This window comes from Bos grunniens, chromosome 10 (genome assembly GCF_055505025.1).
Source record: "Bos grunniens cultivar Pamir isolate PY7600 chromosome 10, Bosgru_T2T1.0, whole genome shotgun sequence".
Classification (NCBI taxonomy): domain Eukaryota; kingdom Metazoa; phylum Chordata; class Mammalia; order Artiodactyla; family Bovidae; genus Bos; species Bos grunniens.
Window position 1 is genome coordinate 32,580,549 of NC_141174.1, and position 21,455 is coordinate 32,602,003.

At 37.7% G+C, this 21,455-nt stretch overlaps 1 protein-coding gene across 29 annotated transcripts in view; it reads right to left on the reverse strand.

Annotated features, from left to right (window-relative positions):
* Positions 1 to 300: 300 nt before the first annotated feature.
* Positions 301 to 21,455, reverse strand: part of KIAA0586 (KIAA0586 ortholog) — a 133,980-nt gene continuing 112,825 nt past the window's right edge. For 19 of the 29 annotated variants that reach the window (XR_015134305.1, XR_015134307.1, XR_015134304.1 and 16 more), the window contains 2 exons: positions 7,908 to 7,973; positions 301 to 641 (listed from right to left, as the gene is read on the reverse strand). Coding sequence is in view for 21 of the 29 variants with exons in the window: in XM_086320476.1 (XP_086176602.1) it covers positions 490 to 641; positions 7,908 to 7,973 (218 nt within the window). In the remaining 8 variants the exon portion in view is untranslated. The remainder of the gene's footprint in view (positions 642 to 7,907; positions 7,974 to 21,455) is intronic. The other 10 variants (XR_015134308.1, XR_015134306.1, XR_015134302.1 and 7 more) reach the window with 1 other exon arrangement.

Consider the following 21,455-nt stretch of genomic DNA (forward strand, 5'->3'; position numbering starts at 1 on the left):
CAACAGATCTCAAAGATAATTCCATATCAACACACAAACATTTTAAAATTCTTTTTTGTGACACCTAGTATTCTGTTGTACTAACACTTTTTCAGTTAATTCCTTATTGAGAGGCATTAGATTGGTACCAATTATTTGCTCTTATACAAAATTTGGGATGAATAACACCGAGCAACTTAATTTCACAACTAAGTACAGATCATTATATCTGTAAATTTTTGGATATCAAAAGTTCTGCCCTTTCCACTACTCCATAGCTGCCTTAGGATTCTAAGAAATAACACAAGACTCACAATGATATCCATTTAAATTCTTTTATTTAAAAATGTTACCCAAATAGCCAAATTACGCTTTCCACTTCAATACAAAATTTAAAATTGTTTTTCTGAATATGTTGAAGGACCAAAAGAGCCTGAGAGATGGCTTTACGCCCAAGGAAAATGACCTCAAAACCAGCAGACAAGTATTGTACTGGCTCTCACTTCGCACTCAGAAGGTATCTGCTCCTGAGGAGTCCACGTCCCCCTGGACAGTGCCCACGCTCAGAGACTGTGAGCAGTCTTCCAGGTTCACTGAGGGTAGTGTCACAGACATCTTGGCAGGTGATGTTTGAGAAGTGAAGAGTGGAACCGCTTTACCACCTGTAAAATGAGAAACTCATTCAGTTAAAGAAGTGTACCTGAGTACTTAATACTGGGGATCAAAAAGAGAATTGCATTTGGGATAAATTCTTTTCTCAAGGTGCTCAGATCTTGTCAGAGAGATAAAAATCACCCTTCTTTCCATACCCACTCCCAGACAATTAGAGACAATATTTTACAAGTATATGTTATGATCTGAATGTTTCAGATCAAATCAGATCAGTCGCTCAGTTGTGTCCGACTCTTTGCGACCCCATGAATCGCAGCACGCCAGGCCCCCCTGTCCATCACCAACTCCCGGAGTTCACTCAGACTCAAGTCCATCAAGTCAGTGATGCCATCCAGCCATCTCATCTTCTGTCGTCCCCTTCTCCTCCTGCCCCCAATCCCTCCCAGCATCAGAGTCTTTTTCAGTGAGTCAACTCTTCGCATGAGGTGGCCAAAGTACTGGAGTTTCTGAATGTTTATGTCTCCCCAAATTTATATGTTAAAGTCCTAATGCCTAGTATGGTGGTATTAAAAAGTGTGACCTTTGGGAGGTGCTTAGGTCAAGAGAGTGGAGCCCTCATATACAAGATTAGTGCCTTTATGAAAGAGGCCCCAGAGAGCTTGCCAGCCCCTTCTACCGTGTGAGGACACAGAACGAGGAAGAGGTGCCTCTATCTTGGGACGACCAGCCTCCAGAACTGTGAGAAATACATTTCTGTTGTCTAAAAGCCACTCAGTCTACAGTATTTTGTTATAATAGCCTGAATGGACTAAGACAGAATACAAGTGCCCAAAGTCATGTTACAGATGATAAACGGTAGGTAAGACCAAGCAGGGAAGGCAGTTTGAAATGAAGAATTCATTAATATGTTTACAAAGAAAAAAAAAAAAAAAGAGTTGACTACATATGTGTATCTATCTGCCGATAGCCTAATTCATTCCTCTAAGTTTAAAAAGCACATTACCTAAGAATATAAAGAATGCCAACTTGGTACTGTTTAAGACCACAAAAACCCTCATTTCAAATTTCATGGATTTACCATATAATCATAATAATAAGCATCTTAAAGGCAAATCATCTTAAATAATCTTACGGATATCTGTGAGTCAACAGTCATTGTAATTGACTTTATAACAGTCTTTAAAATAGTTTCTATAGTAATAAAGTGAAAATTTCCATCAGACTTTTATAGGGACCACAGTAGAAGAAGTCAGTTTTGGAGATTTCAATGATGACTCAATCATAGCTGTCCAAGATGATCAAAATATTTGTAAAAGACAGATTCCTTTCATATTCTGATGTCCAAAAATGATTACTTTAATATTATCATTCCTGTTTGTTACTTACATCAATTTCTTTTTTTTTTTTTTTCATAAAAGAGGAAAGGGAAATAAGATTTGGTATCATTATATCAATATCACAAACTAATGCACCAGCATAATCCTCTAAGAAGAAAGCAATTCTTATGTCATTTTAAATAAGTATTTTAAATAGGAAAAGAATTCTTGATATCTGGCTCTGTCAGGATATGATAAAAATTAAAATTAAGAAACAATAAGGACTTAAAAAAAAACTTCATAGTACATAAGCATTTAAATATTCTGACATTTTACAAAGCCATGATGTAGAATACTCAAGTAACCAAGAGTAGTAATCCAAGACCAGAGTTTACCTTGTCAATAAAGTAAAAACCAACACAGGGTACAACTAAGGCTTGAGAACAAAATTACTGGTCAACCTGTAAATTTAAATGCTATCTTTCCTCAATTAAGAAAAAATTTCATTCCTTCCATTACTCACATATCTGTCAAATACTACACTGTTACCAGACATTCTTCTTTTCTCTGTTATCCAATTTCACACAACTGCTTTACATGTACCTTTATTTTCTACTCTGAGCATTAGATTACCGATTAGATTGTTCAATGATGTAACAACAGCTGTTATTTGTTTTTGGTGGGGGGACCTTGAAGAAGTTTCCAAGTCTCAAGATCAGATCAGATCAGATCAGTCGCTCAGTCGTGTCCGACTCTTTGCGACCCCATGAATCGCAGCACGCCAGGCCTCCCTGTCCATCACCAACTCCTGGAATTCACTCAGACTCATGTCCATCGAGTCAGTGATGCCATCCAGCCATCTCATCCTCTGTCGTCCCCTTCTCCTCTTGCCCGCAATCCCTCCCAGCATCAGAGTCTTTTCCAATGAGTCAACTCTTTGCATGAGGTGGCCAAAGTACTGGAGTTTCAGCTTCAGCATCATTCCTTCCAAAGATATTCCACGGCTGATCTCCTTCAGAATGGACTGGTTGGATCTCCTTGCAGTCCAAGGGACTCTCAAAGAGTCTTCTCCAACACCACAGTTCAAAAGCATCAATTCTTCGGCACTCAGCCTTCTTCACAGTCCAACTCTCACATCCATACATGACCACAGGAGAAACCATAGCCTTGACTAGACGAACCTTTGTTGGCAAAGTAACGTCTGCTTTTCAATATGCTATCTAGGTAGGTCATAACTTTCCTTCCAAGGAGTAAGCGTCTTTTAATTTCACGGCTGCAGTCACCATCTGCAGTGATTTTGGAGCCAAGAAAAATAAAGTCTGACACTGTTTCCACTGTTTCCCCATCTATTTCCCATGAAGTGATGGGACCGGATGCCATGATCTTCATTTTCTGAATGTTGAGCTTTAAGCCAACTTTTCCACTCTCCACTTTCACTCTCCACTTTCACCAAGTCTCAAGGAACATATTCAATTATTATAAAGTTATGTTAATTCTTGTAATTACTATCTTATATTTATACAGCAATTAAAATTTTGCAAAAATCTTTTCCACATCATCTTATCTCATCCTGATAGTAATTCTGGAAGAAAGACAAGGTAAAGGTAACTGAGGCAGAGAGATATCAGAGTGGGCCTTTCCAGATGCATATGCACACTAACTAAACATCTATAAAAGTCTATTGCATGTGTGGAGCCAAGATGGTGTTAAGAAGATACACAGGTGAGAAAGAAACAGTCCTCATCTTCAAGAAGCTTAAAACCTAGTAGTGGAAGTAAACATATAGAGGAATACTTGGTTTAAGTTAAGTGAAAGCAACAGTTGAGCTAGGACTTAAAAGATGTGGAAGGCAATGAAGGAAATAAAATAAATGATAACAGAAATAAGAGGATAAAGAAAAGTGAATAAAGAGAAAACAGAGGAACACAAAAGGGAAATGTTAGATAAGGAGATCCAAAACTGAAGAGTCACATAAGGTAAGAGATGGTTTTCAAGAAAGAGTCTAGTATAATTCAACTAATTCATACTCATCGCTTTCTGCCTGATACCAAATACATTAATTACCCACATAAAAATCATTATTTTTAAGGTGGTTGAGAGAAATTCCATTTTAGAAGTGGTATGTAATGGTAGGGGCACCTAAAGAGAGGAGCAGTGATAAAGTTTCAAGCACAAATCCCTTTATGATTGGTCAAGGCTGGGACCCAAATGAAGTCTACTGTTCAGTCACCTGGGAATGGTCCCATCCAGACTGTCAGTAAGGCTTTCATGTGGAAAGGAGTAAAAAGGGAAGGGGAGGAGTAAGAATGTGGATTCTGTGACACGGCAGAGCTGGGCACATCCACTCGTTCACTCAACAACTATCAACTGAGCACCTACTATGTTCCAGAACAGGCACTGTTCTAGACTCTGGAGATTTTGAAGAGAAGAAAAGCTCTAATCTCACTGATACCATATTTCAGATAGGTGTAAAGAGCAAATGACAAACAAATAAGGAAACAAACATACTGTGTCAGGCTGTGATGAGTGCTATAGTGGTAAAGAACCCACTCGCCAATGCAGGAGACATAAGAGACCCAGGTGCAATCCCTGGGTGGGAAAGATCCCCTGGAGGAGGAAATGAAAACCCACTCCATTCTTGCCTGGGAAATCCCATGGACAGAAGAGCCGGAGGGCTACAGGCCATGGAACTGCAGAGTTGGACATGACTGAAGCAACTTAGTACAAGAGGAAGAATAAGTATTGAGGGACTTTGAGAAAGTTACACATGATTTTCAAAACCCTTGTTTCTTCACCTACATAATATAGGTTAGAGTACCTACCTCCAAGGGTTTGCTGGGGCTAAGTCGCATCAGTCGTGTCTGACTTTGTGTGACCGCATAGACAGCAGCCCACCAGGCTTCCCCGTCCCTGGGATTCTCCAGGCAAGAACACTGGAGTGGGCTGCCATTTCCTTCTCCAATACCTCCAAGGGTTTAGTGAGGATTAAATGGGATAATGTATATAAAGTGTTTTGAATAGTGCTGGCACACAAAAAGCACTTAACACAGATTAGCACTTGCTTTTAAGAAACTGGAAAGAAACTATCCTAAGGCTTGGCTGCAAAAGGTAGGTCAACTTATGAGAGAGGGGTAAGAATGTGTCACTGAAATACACTAAGGAAAAAACCCCACAGTTCCAGAGGGCCTCCAAATAATTATGCTAATTTTAACTCTAGTAATTGTGTTTTTAATCAAATAAAATGTATCATCTTATCTAAAGGGTTTGTTAATGTACATTTTGGAAAGATTTTTTGAAGTGCTCATTTATACAAGCAAAATCTGAGTTTTAGAACTTTAAAAGTGAACTTTTTAGGCTGGAAACATTTTTTAAAAAGCATCACTGTTAACAGGCAAAAAGTATAACATTCATATCCAGTTATGGTCCTCACAGAGTTTAATTTTTTTAAGAAAAGACATAATATCTTAATAAATCATCATTAAAGCAAACATAAAATTTCTACCTCTATTAATGTAGTTTGATGGTTTCAAAGCTTGACTTTTTAAATTTCCACAGTCATATCATTACTCTATGATGTAATTGTTTCAACAGCTGTTTTCAGATTTGTTTTAAAAAAAGGAAAACTATTCCCTGATTCCGTGGGTAGGCAGTACGTCATTTAACCCAGCATGCATTTAAGCCAGAGATGTCATTGAGCGGGACCATGTATTTGAAGCGTCCTAAGACAGGCTTTAATATACTTTCTAGACATTTGAAATTCATTTTTTTGCTTTAAAAGTATTTAAAATTCATAAAGAAACTCTGTTTTCTGTTACCTTCTTATAAGACTAACGAACAGAAAATCTAAAATTAATTTACTCTAATAAAGCAATAATGCAAGACTTTTAATGTCCATTTAAGAATCTGCCTATATATTGTACATGTATTGTTTTTTAAAAATACACATATATATATAACTTTCTAAAAGTTTTTTAGGTTTAGATAATCCATTTCATCAGTAAGTTTTAGATTCTGACTCTAATCTTCAAACAGCCGGTAACCCATTATTATGTCTCTGTTATTTGCAAACTGAGAGGAATCCAAACAAAGCATTCTCTCCTAAAACAACATGAGACAAGTAGAGAAAAGAAGAAAAAAATTCCTCAGGAACTTCACAGAAGAATGCAGCACCGGATACTCCTTACTTGGATTCAGTAACTGCATGTGGCATAAGCCACATAAATAAAGTTATGGGATTCTTCTATGAGTAGATGAATAGATAGTACATTGACTTTAAATTGTTTGGATTTGGGTATTTCTTTGTGCATATAAGGATGGGTTTCTTATAAACTCATTTAAAAATAAAATGAAAAAGGTAACAAAAACTGTAATAATCTTTAACCTAAGTACATGAAGGATCTTAACCTAAAGTCCAAGGATGGGTGATCATGGATCTATGAATACCCTGAAATCATATGCAAATTACTTTCATAGGAAATCCTTTCATATTTATATGTATTCACATAAATACAGTCTGGAAGGGAGTCAGGCAGTCATAGCTATCAGTGTTTCTCAGGAGTCTGCAGACCCTAAACACTTAGGAACATGTGCAGATGAAGCACATTCTCTGGGTTGTTTTTCCAGCCACTGTGGTGAAATACATGGGCTCCTCTCCTGTACACTGTTGATGCCTTAGTCTCAGGATGGCAACTCCACTGCAGCACTTAGGAAATTGCATTGCAATTATTTACATGTCTATAACTTCCTTTGGACAATAGATTCTTTAAAAGCATGGACTGTGATTCATATTCTTATTATTTGTTTGTAGGTCTACTGCTCCTATTAAATGTACCCTATGAGCAAACCAACTTTGTCTTGTTTACCTTTGTATTCTGCAAAGTTGCAGCATAATGCTAGTACATGCTGGGCCTTAAAATGATTGCTGGACCAAGCTGATTTGTTTCTGCCTAGACAGTCTGTGGTTCCTCATGGCTAACAGCTTGCTTAGATTCATGCTGACCAGATCTTGTCTTTAAGATTAGCCCTGAGTTCCAGCAACACAGTTGCTTCCCAGCTGTCTATGAAAATGTTACAGTATTTCAGCTGTGCTTTATTGAGTTCTTGAAGCATTTTTCCTGTCCACTCTGGGCTCATCTACTCTTGCTTAAATTCCTTGCTTAAGCAGCTGCTAAACTATCCTGCTGTATTCAATTCTCCTCACATACTTAACCCAGCCCTGCAGATTTTGCAATCATAGCTTGAGTGCTTGAGAACAAATACTACAAGTTTTGATGAAGATGATGTCTGGTCATTTGATGTTAAGTACATAGTATGAAAATTTAGATTTGCCTCTGCTTCACACAATTAGTCACTATTAAACATTTCTTTCCTTACTTTCAAGTGTAAAAGTGATTTAAATGTTTTATAGTCTCATCCCAAAATGTGTTTTAGACATATAAATCCTATTACATTTCTTAAGTTTACGATTGCTTCTGTTTTTTAAATGAGTTGACAAATGCTTATTTTTAAATTTATAATTTAAGATAAAAATACAGCAGTTCCTATAGAAAGAATAAATGTATCGGCACCTGTAAAAACAACTCCAAATCTTTTTTTCTCCAAAAGCAATAGCTAATGTGAAAGATTTGTTTCTTCTTATGCCAGGTTCCAGCTGCTTCACTTTGTTTAAAACTGACTTCAAAGTTTAAACAGTGTCCTGTCCCAACAAATAACCTCCCCCAGATGGAATTATCTGGAGTACTAGCCTCGGTGCTCTGAATACCACACCTGCAGCCTTTTAATTCAACATTTTATAAACTTTCATAGAGGAAATGATAGATTTTTTGGTCCCCTAACTTTTGGAGAGTTGAGTTTAGTGTATGAAGGGAATTTTATACTTGGGATGAATTTGGAGATATTTAGAAGAATAAAAAATTGGAATTATTGTTTCTACTGTGTTGATTATTATGAGAAAGAAGGAAATGAAAAAAAAATTGAAACATTTAAAGTAAAAAATCTTACCTGTAAATAAAGATGTGAGGTATAGACTGGGCTCAATTTGTGTCTGATCCGTATCACCTGGTGAAGCTACAGATAAAAATTTTTTTTCATAAGAAAATCAGTGAAGCATAATCATGGTTTCTTCCACTTAAAAACAAACAAACAAACAAACAAACAAACAAATCCACAAACTAAATGCACTTCCACAGTTAGTTTCATAAAACCAGGCAAACAGAAGCCTGACCTCGTGGCCTTAATGTAAAAAACGAAATTAAACAGCTGAATTTTAATGACTGTCAATAGAATAATACTTTACCTAATGGATTATTATCTTTATGCATCAAAAATTAGGGAAAAGGATCATGAGAGAAGTTGCATAATTATTTGTATTAAATAAGAGAAGCTCATGGGCCATTTCTTCCAAAGCTAAAAGTTTTCACAGATTCGCTTACTTAAGGATTTAATCATTATAAATGAAGTTTATCCACCTCACTAGAATGGACTCAAATCTGTTCCTTTTTACAGCTGAGTAATATTCCATTGTATATATGTACCATAACTTCCTTATCCATTCATCTGTCAACAGACATCTATGTTGCTTCCATATCCTGGCTATTTTACATAGCGTTGTAGTGAACACTGGGTACATGTGTCTTTTACAATTATGATTTTTCTGAGGTATATGCCCAGTAGTGGGATTGTTGGGTTATATGGCAGTTTTATTCTTAGTTTTTTAAGGAATCTCCATACTGTTCTCCATAGTAGCTATATTAATTTACACTCCCACTAACAGGGCAAGATGGGTCCCCAGAGAGGTGGATGAATCCAGAGCCTGTTATACAGAGTGAGGTAAGTCAGAAAAAGAAAAGCAAATACTGTATATTAAAGCATATATATGGAATCTAGAAAAATGGTACTGATGAACCTATTTGCAGGACAGAAATAGAAACACAGACATCCAGAACAGAGTTGTGGACACAGTGTGGAGAGAGAGTGGGACAAATTTAGAGAGTAGCACTGAAACATATACATAACCATATGTAAAACAGATAGATAGCAGGAAGTTGCTTTTTAACACAGGGAGCTCAACCCGGTACTCTGGGATGCAGTGAGGAGGGAGAGGGAGTAGCGCTTACTATGGTGTTACTATTAGATACTATATATGTTCACTTTGGAGAAGGCAATGGCAGCCCACTCCAGTACTCTTGCCTGGCAAATCCCATGGACCGAGGAGCCTGGTAGGCTGCAGTCCATTGGGTCGCTAAAGAGTCGGACACGACTGAGCGACTTCTTTCACTTTTCACTTTCATGCACTGGAGAAGGAAATGGCAACCCACTCCAGTGTTCTCGCCTGGAGAATCCCAGGGACAGCGGAGCCTGGTGGGCTGCCGTCTATGGGGTCACACAGAGTCGGACATGACTGAAGCGACTTAGCAGCACGTTCACTTTTCCTCTGCCTTTAAGTTTCTGAGCGAGGGGACAAAACTTACTGCTAGGCGTTTTTCAGATTCTGTAATTCAGAGTCTATAGAATCTGGTATACAAACACAGAAACAAAGGTATCAATACTAGCTCAGAGATCCCTTCCACTGAAGAACCGCTTGTTTGTAGCAAGTAAATTAAGAGGCAGTTTTCTCTGAAGTGGTTGCCTGAAAGCCCAGAATTCAAACTTACCTATTGTGTTATAGTAAGAAATAAGCAACACCATCCCCTTTCAGACTAAACAAAACAGGGTGGAAGCTAAGAAAAAGAACCTACTTTTTTTCTGTTCCTACTATACTGGTATGTAAGATAAAAAAATTTTGGCAAGTAAATAATAACCAGACACTCTTATTAGAGAGACAGCTGAAAGCTTGTGGCTAAGAGCACAGATTCAGAGACTAAGCTACCTGAATGCAAATCATAGTCCCGACTTGCGTGAGGTCTGGGAGAAACACCACACTGAAGTATCACCACTTTGTGTTTCCATCTTCTCTTCTAGCTCACAGATTTCTCATGATCGTGAACAAGAATGATATATGTAAATTAAATAACCTAGAGCAGTGCCCACAGAGGCACTCAGCAAATGGTTGTTTTATTATTATTTAGCCTATGATTTTTTCTAACTTTTTCCAATTGACAAAAGAATTGCTCTCATTAAAGCAATCTTTCCAAAACATATTTTGACAGGGAGATTTTTTGTTTAAGAAAAAGAAAAAAAAATACTGATCACATATTAGAGCAGTAGAGCTGTAAGGGAGCTCAGAGATTATCTCATTTTTACTAATAAGGAAATCACAATTCAGAAAGGTTCACTGACAAAGAAATCAACGTCACAAGTTAGCTGTGGAACTACAACTCGTAAGAAAAGGTTCTTTCCCCACCACCCAACATTTTCATATTCTTCTACTAGGATGTATCTTGGTAGATATTGAGCTATTGAGACCTGTAAGAATAATCAGAAATTATCTGCTCTACTTTTTAAAAAAGAGTTATGAAGGAAGGAAATATATAGTATGTTCAAGAGCATAGCCGTTGATTTCAGAATTGGACTTGGTTTGACTCCCAGCTCTATCATTTATTAAGTGTGTAACCTTGGGCAAAATATGTAACTTCTTTGAGCCTCAGGTTCGTCAAATGTGAAGTAAGACTACTATTAACATTACCTACCTAACTGGATTGATTAAAGATCTTAGCAGAGTACATGACATAAAGGAAGTACACATAAATGTAGCTATTACCTATTTTCATTGTTACTATAACCATAAACAAAACTCCCCTTTACCCAAACTAGGAGAGAATACTTCTACAATGATTTCTAATGGGGAAAAAAAGACCGCTCTGTCAATACCAGAGTTAACCATTGTCACTTTTTCCTATACTAAGTAGCTGCCTCATAATTCTCACTTGCGGGCAAAAGGGTTTACTGGGAGTTGGTATACTGCGCTCTGTAGTGACAATGAAGGGAGCAAACACAACCCACACCATGGCAACAGGATTTGAAAGCTGTCTATCAAGTTTGTTAGTCCTTACACTTCCTCACCCTGCTGTTCAAAACTGAAGAAACATAATATTCATTGGTATTCAAGTAAAAGAATGAAGAAAAAATTTCTAAATATTTTATCTATAGATTTCTATTAACATTTCTATGGAAATTCCGAGGGGGTAGTATTGACCAAAAATTGAGTCATAAATTACCTGTGAATGTAATTTATCCTTTTAGCTTCACCACAAAACGCAAATGTGTTAACTTTATTTAAATGTTTAAAACTACCATGGAATAAAAACAAATGATCTTAGATCTAAAAATAGAATTGAAGGCTGGAAAAGTAGGGATACTCCTGAAAAAGCTTTAAATGAGGGCACACTGAGGGCACGGGGATTGTGCCACCTGTACGCTATACTTCTTCCAAACATTCACTGTATTTCAGCACTTTAAATGGTCTTTCAAAATCTTGTAGCTATATGGTGTCAACATGAAAGCAAGTCATCGTATTTCAAAAAGTGGTACTTTTAAAAGGATAGGAACGTAGGCTTTATGTTTTACTCCTGTATTATAAAAATTTTATTTTTGGTTGAAAATTTATCTTCCACTCTGTAATACTATCTTTAGTAAGAACCACTAGTATAGCAATACTTAAACCTGTAGATCATTATATTACTGTTTTAAGCAAATTCTTTATGTATTTAAGAAAACCATGCAGTACTATAGGACTGTTAACTGCAAAACAAGGATATAAAGATGACGGCCTCCAAAACAGGAATTTTTTTAACCCACAAAACAAGAGTTTTTAAATGAGTGACACCCAGAATTTGAAACCAAATCTAACAAGCAGAAATCTAAAATTAGTAACAATCAGAATAGCTGGAACTTTTATACTAGCGTGCTCACTGAAGGAAAAAAGGGGGCTATTAGGAATATTATTAGATATAGAAGTTAATACTTTTCAAACAAATATGTTACTCATTGGCTGCATCTCTAATAGGTATACAACTCTTGCCAATAATAGCATTTTCAGAAATAGTATCTTGGCAGCATAAAAGCTTATATTCAACTGACAGGAAGCTGATTGGTAATTCAGAAAATAGATGACCCACCTATTCTGAATGCAGACTATGATTTATTTGAATAATGTACACTTAGTTATTAAGGCTCATTAAAAACTATTTAAGTGCTTACTGAGCAGTGTAATGACAAAGAGAGTTCCTGCCTTTTAGTGGCAGGAATGTCTAGAGGGACATTCCAGCATTAAAATCTGGTTGCAAACAGAGAGACTCGATGTTTTAGTAGACAACTTTATCGGTAAGACACTTCCTGCTGGTTGAACAGCCTGTGACACAGCTACTAAAACAAATTCCTCTCAGATAATTCTTTATAAAAGCATGCCATAATGGTTTGAAAACTAAAGGAATCTTAAAAATTACAATAGGTTTGCCCCATGAAAGAAGCCATACATTCAGTGTGATTTCATTTTTTTTAAGTACAAAGCCAAGAGAACTAATCTATGCTGCTAGAAGTCAGAACAAAAAGAGTCAGAATGGTGGTTATCTTTCTGGGGGTGGAAGCTGTGTCTAAAAGGGAACGTGAAGGGGCTTTGGAGATGCTGGCAATATTGTTTCTTGAATACCTGAGTGTGCTTAGTTTCTGAAAGTTCCTTCAGCTGTACAGCTATGTGTACTTTTCCGTATGTATATTATACTTCCATAAAAGGTTGAAGTCAAAAAAAATTCAACAGGTTAGTTTCATCAATTAAAAGGTTTAGTTCAGTTCAGTTCAGTCGCTCAGTCATGTCCGACTCTGTGACCCCATGAACCACAGCAGGCCAGGCTTCCCTGTCCATCACCAACTTCCAGAGTTTACCCAAACTCATGTCCATTGAGTCGGTGATGGCATCCAACCATCTCATCCTCTGTCGTCCCCTTCTCCTCCTGCCTCCAATCTATCCTATCATCAGGGTCTTTTCAAATGAGTCAGCTCTCCGCATCAGGTGGCCAAAATATTGGAGTTTCAGCTTCAACATCAGTCTTTCCAATGAACACCCAGGACTGATCTCCTCTAGGATTGACTGGTTGGATCTCTTTGCAGTCCAAGGGACTCTCAAGAGTCTTCTCCAACACCACATTTCAAAAGCATCAATTCTTCGGCGCTCAGCTTTCTTTATAGTCCAACTCTCACATCCATACATGACCACGAAAAACCATAGCCTTGACTAGATGGACCTTTGTTGACAAAGTAATGTCTCTGCTTTTTAATATGCTGTCTAGGTTGGTCATAACTTTCCTTCCAAGGAGTAAGCGTCTTTTAATTTCATGGCTGCAGTCACCATCTGCAGTGATTTGGGAGCCCAGAAAAATGAAGTCAGCCACTGTTTCCACTGTTGGCCCATCTATTCGCCATGAAGTGATGGGACCAGATGCCATGATCTTCGTTTTCTGAATGTTGAGCTTGAAGCCAACTTTTTCACTCTCCACTTTCACTTTCCTCAAGAGGCTCTTTAGTTCTTCTTCACTTTCTGCCATAAGGTTAGTTTCATCTTATTGTGTTAGACTGTTTTCCAATGAATGAAACGCCACGTAACTGACTGTACCAGCCAGCCCTTCACATCAAGTTAGCATCGGCAACAGGCCACATTGCTGACTGCAAAGACAAATTCCTATTTCTTTTCTTAAAATTTTGAAACAACCATGAGCTGAAATTACTCAGAAAGTGAAAAAAAGGGAAAGTTGCTTAGTAGTATCTGACTCTGCAACCCCATGGACTGTAGCCTACCAGGCTCCTGTGTCCATGGAATTCTCCAGGCAAGAATACTGAAGTGGGCTGCCATTTTATTCAGAAGCAGAAGGTAAGTAGGTAAGTTCTGGTTGTTGTTGTTGTTCTCGATTGACTCTCACAAATCTAGTTTGACTTACTACTTAGAATACCTGATGCTACAACAATGAGCCATTCAATTTAATTGAAAGCTCAAACTAATCTCATTTTAACTAATCTTGACAGTGTTTCTAAAATATCAATACATTTTATAAAAGCCATTTATTTACTTATTTTGACTACCAAAAAAAGTTTGCTCTTTCAGCTTACATCTATAAAGCAATGACATCATAATGACATTTAAACTCAACTATAACTCTTAATCAATAGTAACTCCTATAACTTTAATCACGCAAGGCCACAGATTGTTTAGAAGGTCACTATTATCACATCCTTATAAACAACATTTGAAAAAAAAATAAATAAATAAACAACATTTGATAGCAAACAAAGCTGAAAGCAAAGTAGGTCCCTAATATTTACTTAACAGTTTGAATGTGAGTGTTTTTATAATTTACACACAGAAAATTCATTTTCTGAGATGGAAATTCTTTCTAATGAAAACTCCTATCAAACTATGGCCTGTGACTATCACTAAAAATACAGTGAAAATACGGTAAAATCCTTTACAGTGGATTTTGCCATATCTAGTCACGCCTAACTAAATTTGGAAACAAAAATTAAATGTGACACAGTGACCAGTTCACTTCCCCAAGGCCAGACCTGGCAACTTGAAAAAAAGAGTGAAAGAATGAAAAATGAGCTTTCAAATACAGGAAGCCACTAGAAAATAAGAACACCACCATTTCATATCCTAAAATTAGAGCTTTAAAGATTTCTGTTGACTAGTAAGTTTCAGGGTTGGGGGGAAGGGAGGCAAGGGGGATTTCTGCTCCCTGTACACACGACACCAGTGGGAATAAGGGCCAGTCCAAGTTCTATGTTAGCATTGCTCTGGGTAATAGTTCCAAGCTGTGAGGCGCAGCTGTATGGGTCCTGCCAGCAAGGCCATGGCAGCAGTGCTTTGATAGCGTGGGGCCCTGAAGTGTCAGGATATAGAGAAGACAGCAGTTGCTGGCTGTGAAAACAGTCTGATACAAACCAGATGGGAACTTACTAGATGGGCAACACAAAGGAAAACAATTGGTTCATTCAACAAAGTCAGGCCCCTGCCCCAGAGAATTCAGAGAAGACAATAACAGTCACCCAGAGTTGATGCAAACAAGAAACAGTCATGTGGTTACAGTTTAAAGAATTGTTTTCCCTCAGACTAAACAAAGTTTTGCTTTCTAATTCTTATATTCATTAATTGCAGTTTGGTGTACAGGCCTTTCTGCCAAAGACAAATATTTCATTTATACAATAAATACTTTTGTGACACTGAGAGAAATATATGAGGACATAGAAACTAATTTTGTGCTGCTTCCTGTAAAGTGCTATGAACATAGGTTAAGCTATTTCAAGAAATTGGTAAATTTAGAAAATGATTGATTATGCTGACACAGCAATTAGAAAATATCCAACATAATATTTCCATGACTTCTTAGGTCTGATTTGTTTTAATGCAGGAAGAAAAGCATGAAGGCAATAATTACAGGCTCCTGGAACTACATTTCTACCTAAATGATTTTTTCGGACTTTATTAGATGGGACAGTATTATTGTAATTATATCCACGGCAAAAAAAGTGCCAGAGTTCTCTACAGACTTAAATTGCGTGAGTGTCATCACACTAACAAGTACCTGTTCATCTTTCTTTTTTTGGTACCTGTCCATCTTGACAATATAATAAAGATTAACAATTCGATTTTAAGATAACTTTCGGCAATAACATTTCACTTTAAGACTTTATAGGCATATACTCCACAACAGTCATCTGTTCTGCTATTCTGAAAGATAGTAAATAGCACTCTAACTTAAAATAATTCATAGGTAACTGCTTATTTTCCATTAGAAATTCCAGCACAACTTGGGCCTCTGCATTTGCTACTAATTTAATAACACATCCAAGAAAGCCTTATATGTGTAGTCACTATTCTTAGGTGATAAACTAGCCCATCACAGAAACTGAAAGTAACAGCACTTTTCATGCAATTATTTGAACATATTTTATAATATAAAATATATATAAACTAAAATATAAAAGAATATAAAACAGTAAATCTATTTTGTATCTTTATAATAAAAAATGGTTTCTTAGAAGACATGAATCTGTGGAATTGTGAAAATTACTGTGATACTTGAGACACAACCCAGGTTTTCCAATTTGCATTTGATGCACTATCCTGATTATTTTTTTTTTTATGCTTCCCACCCCTAAAAACTGAGGCCAAACATTTAATGACATCTTTCCTGTTGCATTAGATCTTTCATCCTTTGCAAGGCATTTCTGAAGTAAACCAGAGAAACAGAAGTGGAGTTACAGCCTGATGTGCAGACTAAATGCAGTCATCAGCATTTCCAGCCATGGGCACTCCCCTGCCCCGGCCCCTCCACTCCGCTGTTCATGCACACACATTCACACACATTGTTTTACAGTCTAAATTACTGGCAACGGTACTGAATGATGGTTTTGACTAAATTTAATCATCAAATCCAAAAATCAGGTTGTGCTTATAAGCTGAATTCCCATGTAATAAGAAGGAAAGGAAAACATGAAAAAATTGGTCTTATACAAAAGGAATTAAGAATAAATGTATCAATTCTGCTAAAAGTTATTCTAAACACATGGAATCAACTCTAATAAAATGATTAACAAAGGTAGTTTGTCTGGGATTTATTAGTAAATGTATTTCTTAGATCTTGGATTAACCCAAGAAGAAAAAGGAGTTGGTGTCATTTTTATTATTAGGTATAGTGATATAAATTTCTTCAGACATTGCCCATTTTTACTTTTATGGGTATATATGTGTGTATATATATATATACAAACACACATATATGTATGAAAAAAATAAGCAATTACATTAACTATTTTTATCTGATAAACATATCTTGAAATGATTTCCAAGAACAAAGGCCAGATCAGGCAGAACTTTTTAGGATATGATGTGAAGTCTAGACTCTAGGCTGGTGCAAAAAGAAGTCTTTGGAGGGGTCTGAGCAAGGAGTCAAGTGATCTGATTAATATTTTAAACAGTGACTCTTGCTCTGGGTAGATAAAATAGGGGAGCAAAATGAATATAGGAAAACCAACTGAGAAATTTCTCAGGATAATATTAAAGTTGAGGAATATTATGATTTAAAAAATCAACTACAGAAAGTAGAAAACTCAGCTTGACACCAAGCTGCTGAAAAAAATTGTGGTTAGCTTTATTAGAACACCAAAAACTTTAGTATTAAACCAGTTTTTAACAACTTCTGTGAACACTGAGACAATCAAGAGTCGTGAGGCTATTTAACCTCTCTGAAACCTCAGCTTTCTCATCTGTATAACAACACTAATAAAAACATTTTACATATTCACTAGTTTACTGTGAGAAGGAAAACTTCAACACTTGAGAGTTTTTTGTCAGCTATAAAGCACCTCTCCTTTCTTTACCTTTAAATCTTGATGATGTCCAAGATTTTAGTTTCATCACTGTAGGTTTGGGGGAAGAAACAAATCTACCATATTTGGCAGTGACTGTTCTATCCTAGTGCAACTCTAGGCAGGATAGATTGACTAGAGCACACTCTAGTGTGCTCAACTAGTTAAGAGCTTGGAAACAATATAAGAAATAGTAAAAGCAACATGGGCCTTCCCAAGTAGCACTAGTAATGAAAAATCACCTGCTAATGCAGGAAATGCAAGAGATGTGGGTTCGATCCCTGAGTGGGAAGATCCCCTGGAGCAGGGAATGGCAACCCACTCCTGTATTCTTGTCTGGAAAGTTCCAATGACAAAGGAGCCTGGCAGGCTACAGTCCATGGGGCCACAAAGAGTCAGAGACGACTGAGAGACTGAACGCAAAAGGAACACAGCATGTAGATTTTGGATTATAATTGTTATCGAATATTTGAAAGATTGTTCCATTGAAACACCTGTTTCTAACACCCAATAGGACAGAACTAGAACCAATAAGTGAGAAGTTATGAGAGGCAAATGTTAACTCAGTAAGAATAATTAGTGCTTTCCATCTATAAAATGTACAACAAACAAGGGTGCTTCCTGATACTGGGAGATAACCATTTACTGGGCGTAATGTCTCATTTGCTGGCTCCCTCTCCTTTCTCTATCTTCAAATCTTGAAGATGTCCAAGATTTTAATCCAGGGATGCTCCCATTCCCTTTACTTAATCCTTGGGTGATGTCATCCATACCACAACTTTAAATAGCATCCATACTGTCAACTCTCAGCTTTTTATCTCCAGTCCCAACCTCTTCACTGAATTCTAATAACAAACTGCCTATCACTTGAAGTTTTTTTAGGCTTCTCAAAACCTATGTGTCCTACACAGAATGGCTGATTTTCACCTCAATCTTCCTAACTTTAATAAGTAGCACTATCATTCAACCAGTAATTTTCAGACCAGAAATTTAGGAGTAACTAATGCTTTTGAACTGTGGTGTTGGAGAGGACTCTTGAGAGTCCCTTGGACTGCAAGGAGATCCAACCAGTCCATTCTGAAGGAGTTCAGCCCTGGGATTTCTTTGGAAGGAATGATGCTGAAGCTGAAACTCCAGTACTTTGGCCACCTCATGCAAAGAGTTGACTCATTGGAAAAGACTCTGATGCTGGGAGGGATTGGGGGCAGGAGGAGAAGGGGACGACAGAGGATGAGATGGCTGGATGGCATCCCTGACTCGATGGACATGAGTCTGAGTGAATTCCAGGAGTTGGTGATGGACAGGGAGGCCTGGCATGCTGCAGTTCATGGGGTCACGGACACGACTGAGCAACTGAACTGAACTGAACTGAATCTTTGACTCCGGTTTCAATTACACTCTACATCTAATTTGCCTTAGTAAGTAATTTTTTAAATCAACTTATTCTTCAGTTCTATTAGGTATATGCCATCAATACATAGCCTTAACGTGACACCTCTACCAGGGTCCAAGCCACCATCACCTCTCATTTGGAATACTGGGACAGTCACACACTTCCAATTAGTCTATTTCCACCACTGTCTCCCGAAGGTCTGTTCTCCATCTAGAAGCTGGTGGAAACTTTTAACAATGTAAATTAAAGTCTGTCATTTCCTAGCTCAAATCCTCCACAGGATTCTCCTCATTTGTTGTTGTTGTTCAGTTGCCAAGTTGTGTCCAACTCTTGCAACCCCATGGACTGCACTAACCCCATGGACTGCACTATGCCAAGCCTCCCAGTCCCTCACCATCTCCTGGAGTTTGCCCAAGTTTGTGTCAACTGAATCAGTGATGCCATCCAACCATCTCATCCTCTGTCACCATCTTCTCCTTCTGCCTTCAATCTTTCCCAGCATCAGGGTCTTTTTCAACGAGCCAGCTCTTTGCATCAGGTGGCCAAAGCACTGGATCTTCAGCTTCAGCATCAGTCTTTCCAATGAGGATTCAGGGTTGATTTCCTTTCAGATTGATTGGTTTGATTTCCTCATTGTCTAAGGGACTCTCAAGAGTCTTCTCTAGCACCACAGTTCAAAAGCATCAGTTCTTTAGTGCTCTGCCTTCTTTATGGTCCTCCAGTTTATCTTTATTCTCATCATGCTCAGACTGAAATCCAAATTCCTTCTCAGAGTCTGCAGAGCTCAACATGGTCTGCAGCCTACGTCTCCTGTCTTCAGTTCCTACCACAGATCCCTTGCACACTCCCCTCCAACCACAATGGCCTTCTTGTTGTTCCTCGGGCAAGTTCATTCCCACCGTAACACCTTCATTTTTCCTTCATATTCCCATATTCCTACATGGAATACTCTTCCCCAAACGTTTGAACATTTCTCCTTCCCTTCACTCTGTGTGGAAATGCCATTCCTTCAAAAAGGGCTCCCCTAACCAAATGATCTACAGAAGCAAAACCACTTATCCTGCTTTCTTCACTATCACTCTGCTTTATGTTCTTCTTAATCGAAACTAATAGAAATACAAATTGACAGACATTATTTTAAAATAAAGAATACCTTTCAAAAATGTTTTGCTTTTTATTGGGAAAGAATTTCGATCTTGGGGCAAAGTTACAAGAATAATATAAAGAATACCTGTATCTCACTTGCCCAGATCCACAGTGGTTAACTTTCCCCTGTGTTTAGGTTGGTATGCTGTTTCCCCATGACCATATGCAGGTTAGGTCTCAGCAATCCCAACTGGAGGCACACAGTATTCATCTGGCCCTCCGTGGTTGCACTAATTTTGATCATCCCATCAGGGTACTATCCTACGTTTCCCTTTCTGTGAGGAGACCCTTTAAGACCATGCAAATATCCTGCCCCTCATTAAAATTTCCTGTACATTTAGCATTCACTGATGACCTCTGCCCCATCTAATCTTTACTAGGATGCTTGCAACATGCTGGCTTTCCAGCAGTACTAGTCACTCCGCATTTGCCTGTTGACTCCTAGGACTTCTAAAAGCCCTTCATGTTTTTCACAGCACCTAACATCATCTGAAATTGCTGTAAATTAATTTACTTTTTTCTATTATGTATACAAGGATGTAAGCTCTGTGAAAGCAAGGATTTCACCTGATATGTTTACCATACTCTCTCCAAGGTTTGGAACAATACCTGGCCCATAGCAACTACTTAAGAATGAATAGAAAAAGAAAGAAAACTGTTAACAAGGCCCCTGAACTAGATGGGAGAAAAGGACTACCTCTTACATTTGATCCAATAAACACTTAATGGAAAACTACCATTTATGGTGCTGTGCTAGAGAGCAGGTGGTGCAGAGATGAATGAAACAAGGCCACTGTCTCTTAGACAGTTACTTTCCAGAGAAAGAGAGAGGCTATAAGGAAATAATCCTACAAGGTATGATGCAAGGACTAAAAGCGAAATATATACCAAATAGCATAGGCCCTTCAGGGATAGATAGTAGACCAAAAATGTTTGTTTCTAGGATGGAAAGGTGGTAAAAGAGGGCAGAGGAGGGAACAGTTCCAAGTGAAGACTCTGAGAAAGGCATGTGAAGGGAAATGTAGGAGACACTGGTAAGCATAGTAGGATGAGGGCTGAGAAGAAATAGAATTATGAAGTATTTGTGGCTACAACTGACCTGAAGAATCATTGAGCCCACCTTCATTCTTTACATAACAATGAATGATCCTTCGTATTCCACATTCATTCCCTTGCCCCCCTTCTCCTTCCCCTTCTACCTTTTCCTTTCCCCTCTACTCTCTCAAAGTGAGATCTCTTCCCTTCGTCCTATTCCTTCCCTTTCTTTCTCTGCACTTATCCTTTTCATCTCTCAGGATTACATCTTTCTCCCTCTCCCTTTGTCAAGAGTAGAAATGAGATGGGAATCAAAGTTGTAGGTAGAAGAGTTACCTTCAAGGAGGTAAAAAGCACTATTCTTTCTTGAACCCAAAAGGAAAAAAAAAATGAAAAGATTAATGTAGAATTGTAAGAAGTTGGAGCTAGAGTAGCTATAAATGAAAGTAGAATTTTGGAAATACATTTGAAAGAGTAGAAGTTGGAAAAGCAAAAGCATATATTAAAAGAGAACTGAGGGGATAACACTGGGATTAAGGGTTTGGGGAGAAGGGCTAGAATAGATGTTATTTTGGAGCCAAAATCCATATGAAATTAATAAAAGTTATTACTGGGGAATAGCCAAACTTCCATTCAAGCCTCACGGCACAGTTTGCTAACAGGTTATAATTTTACAAACT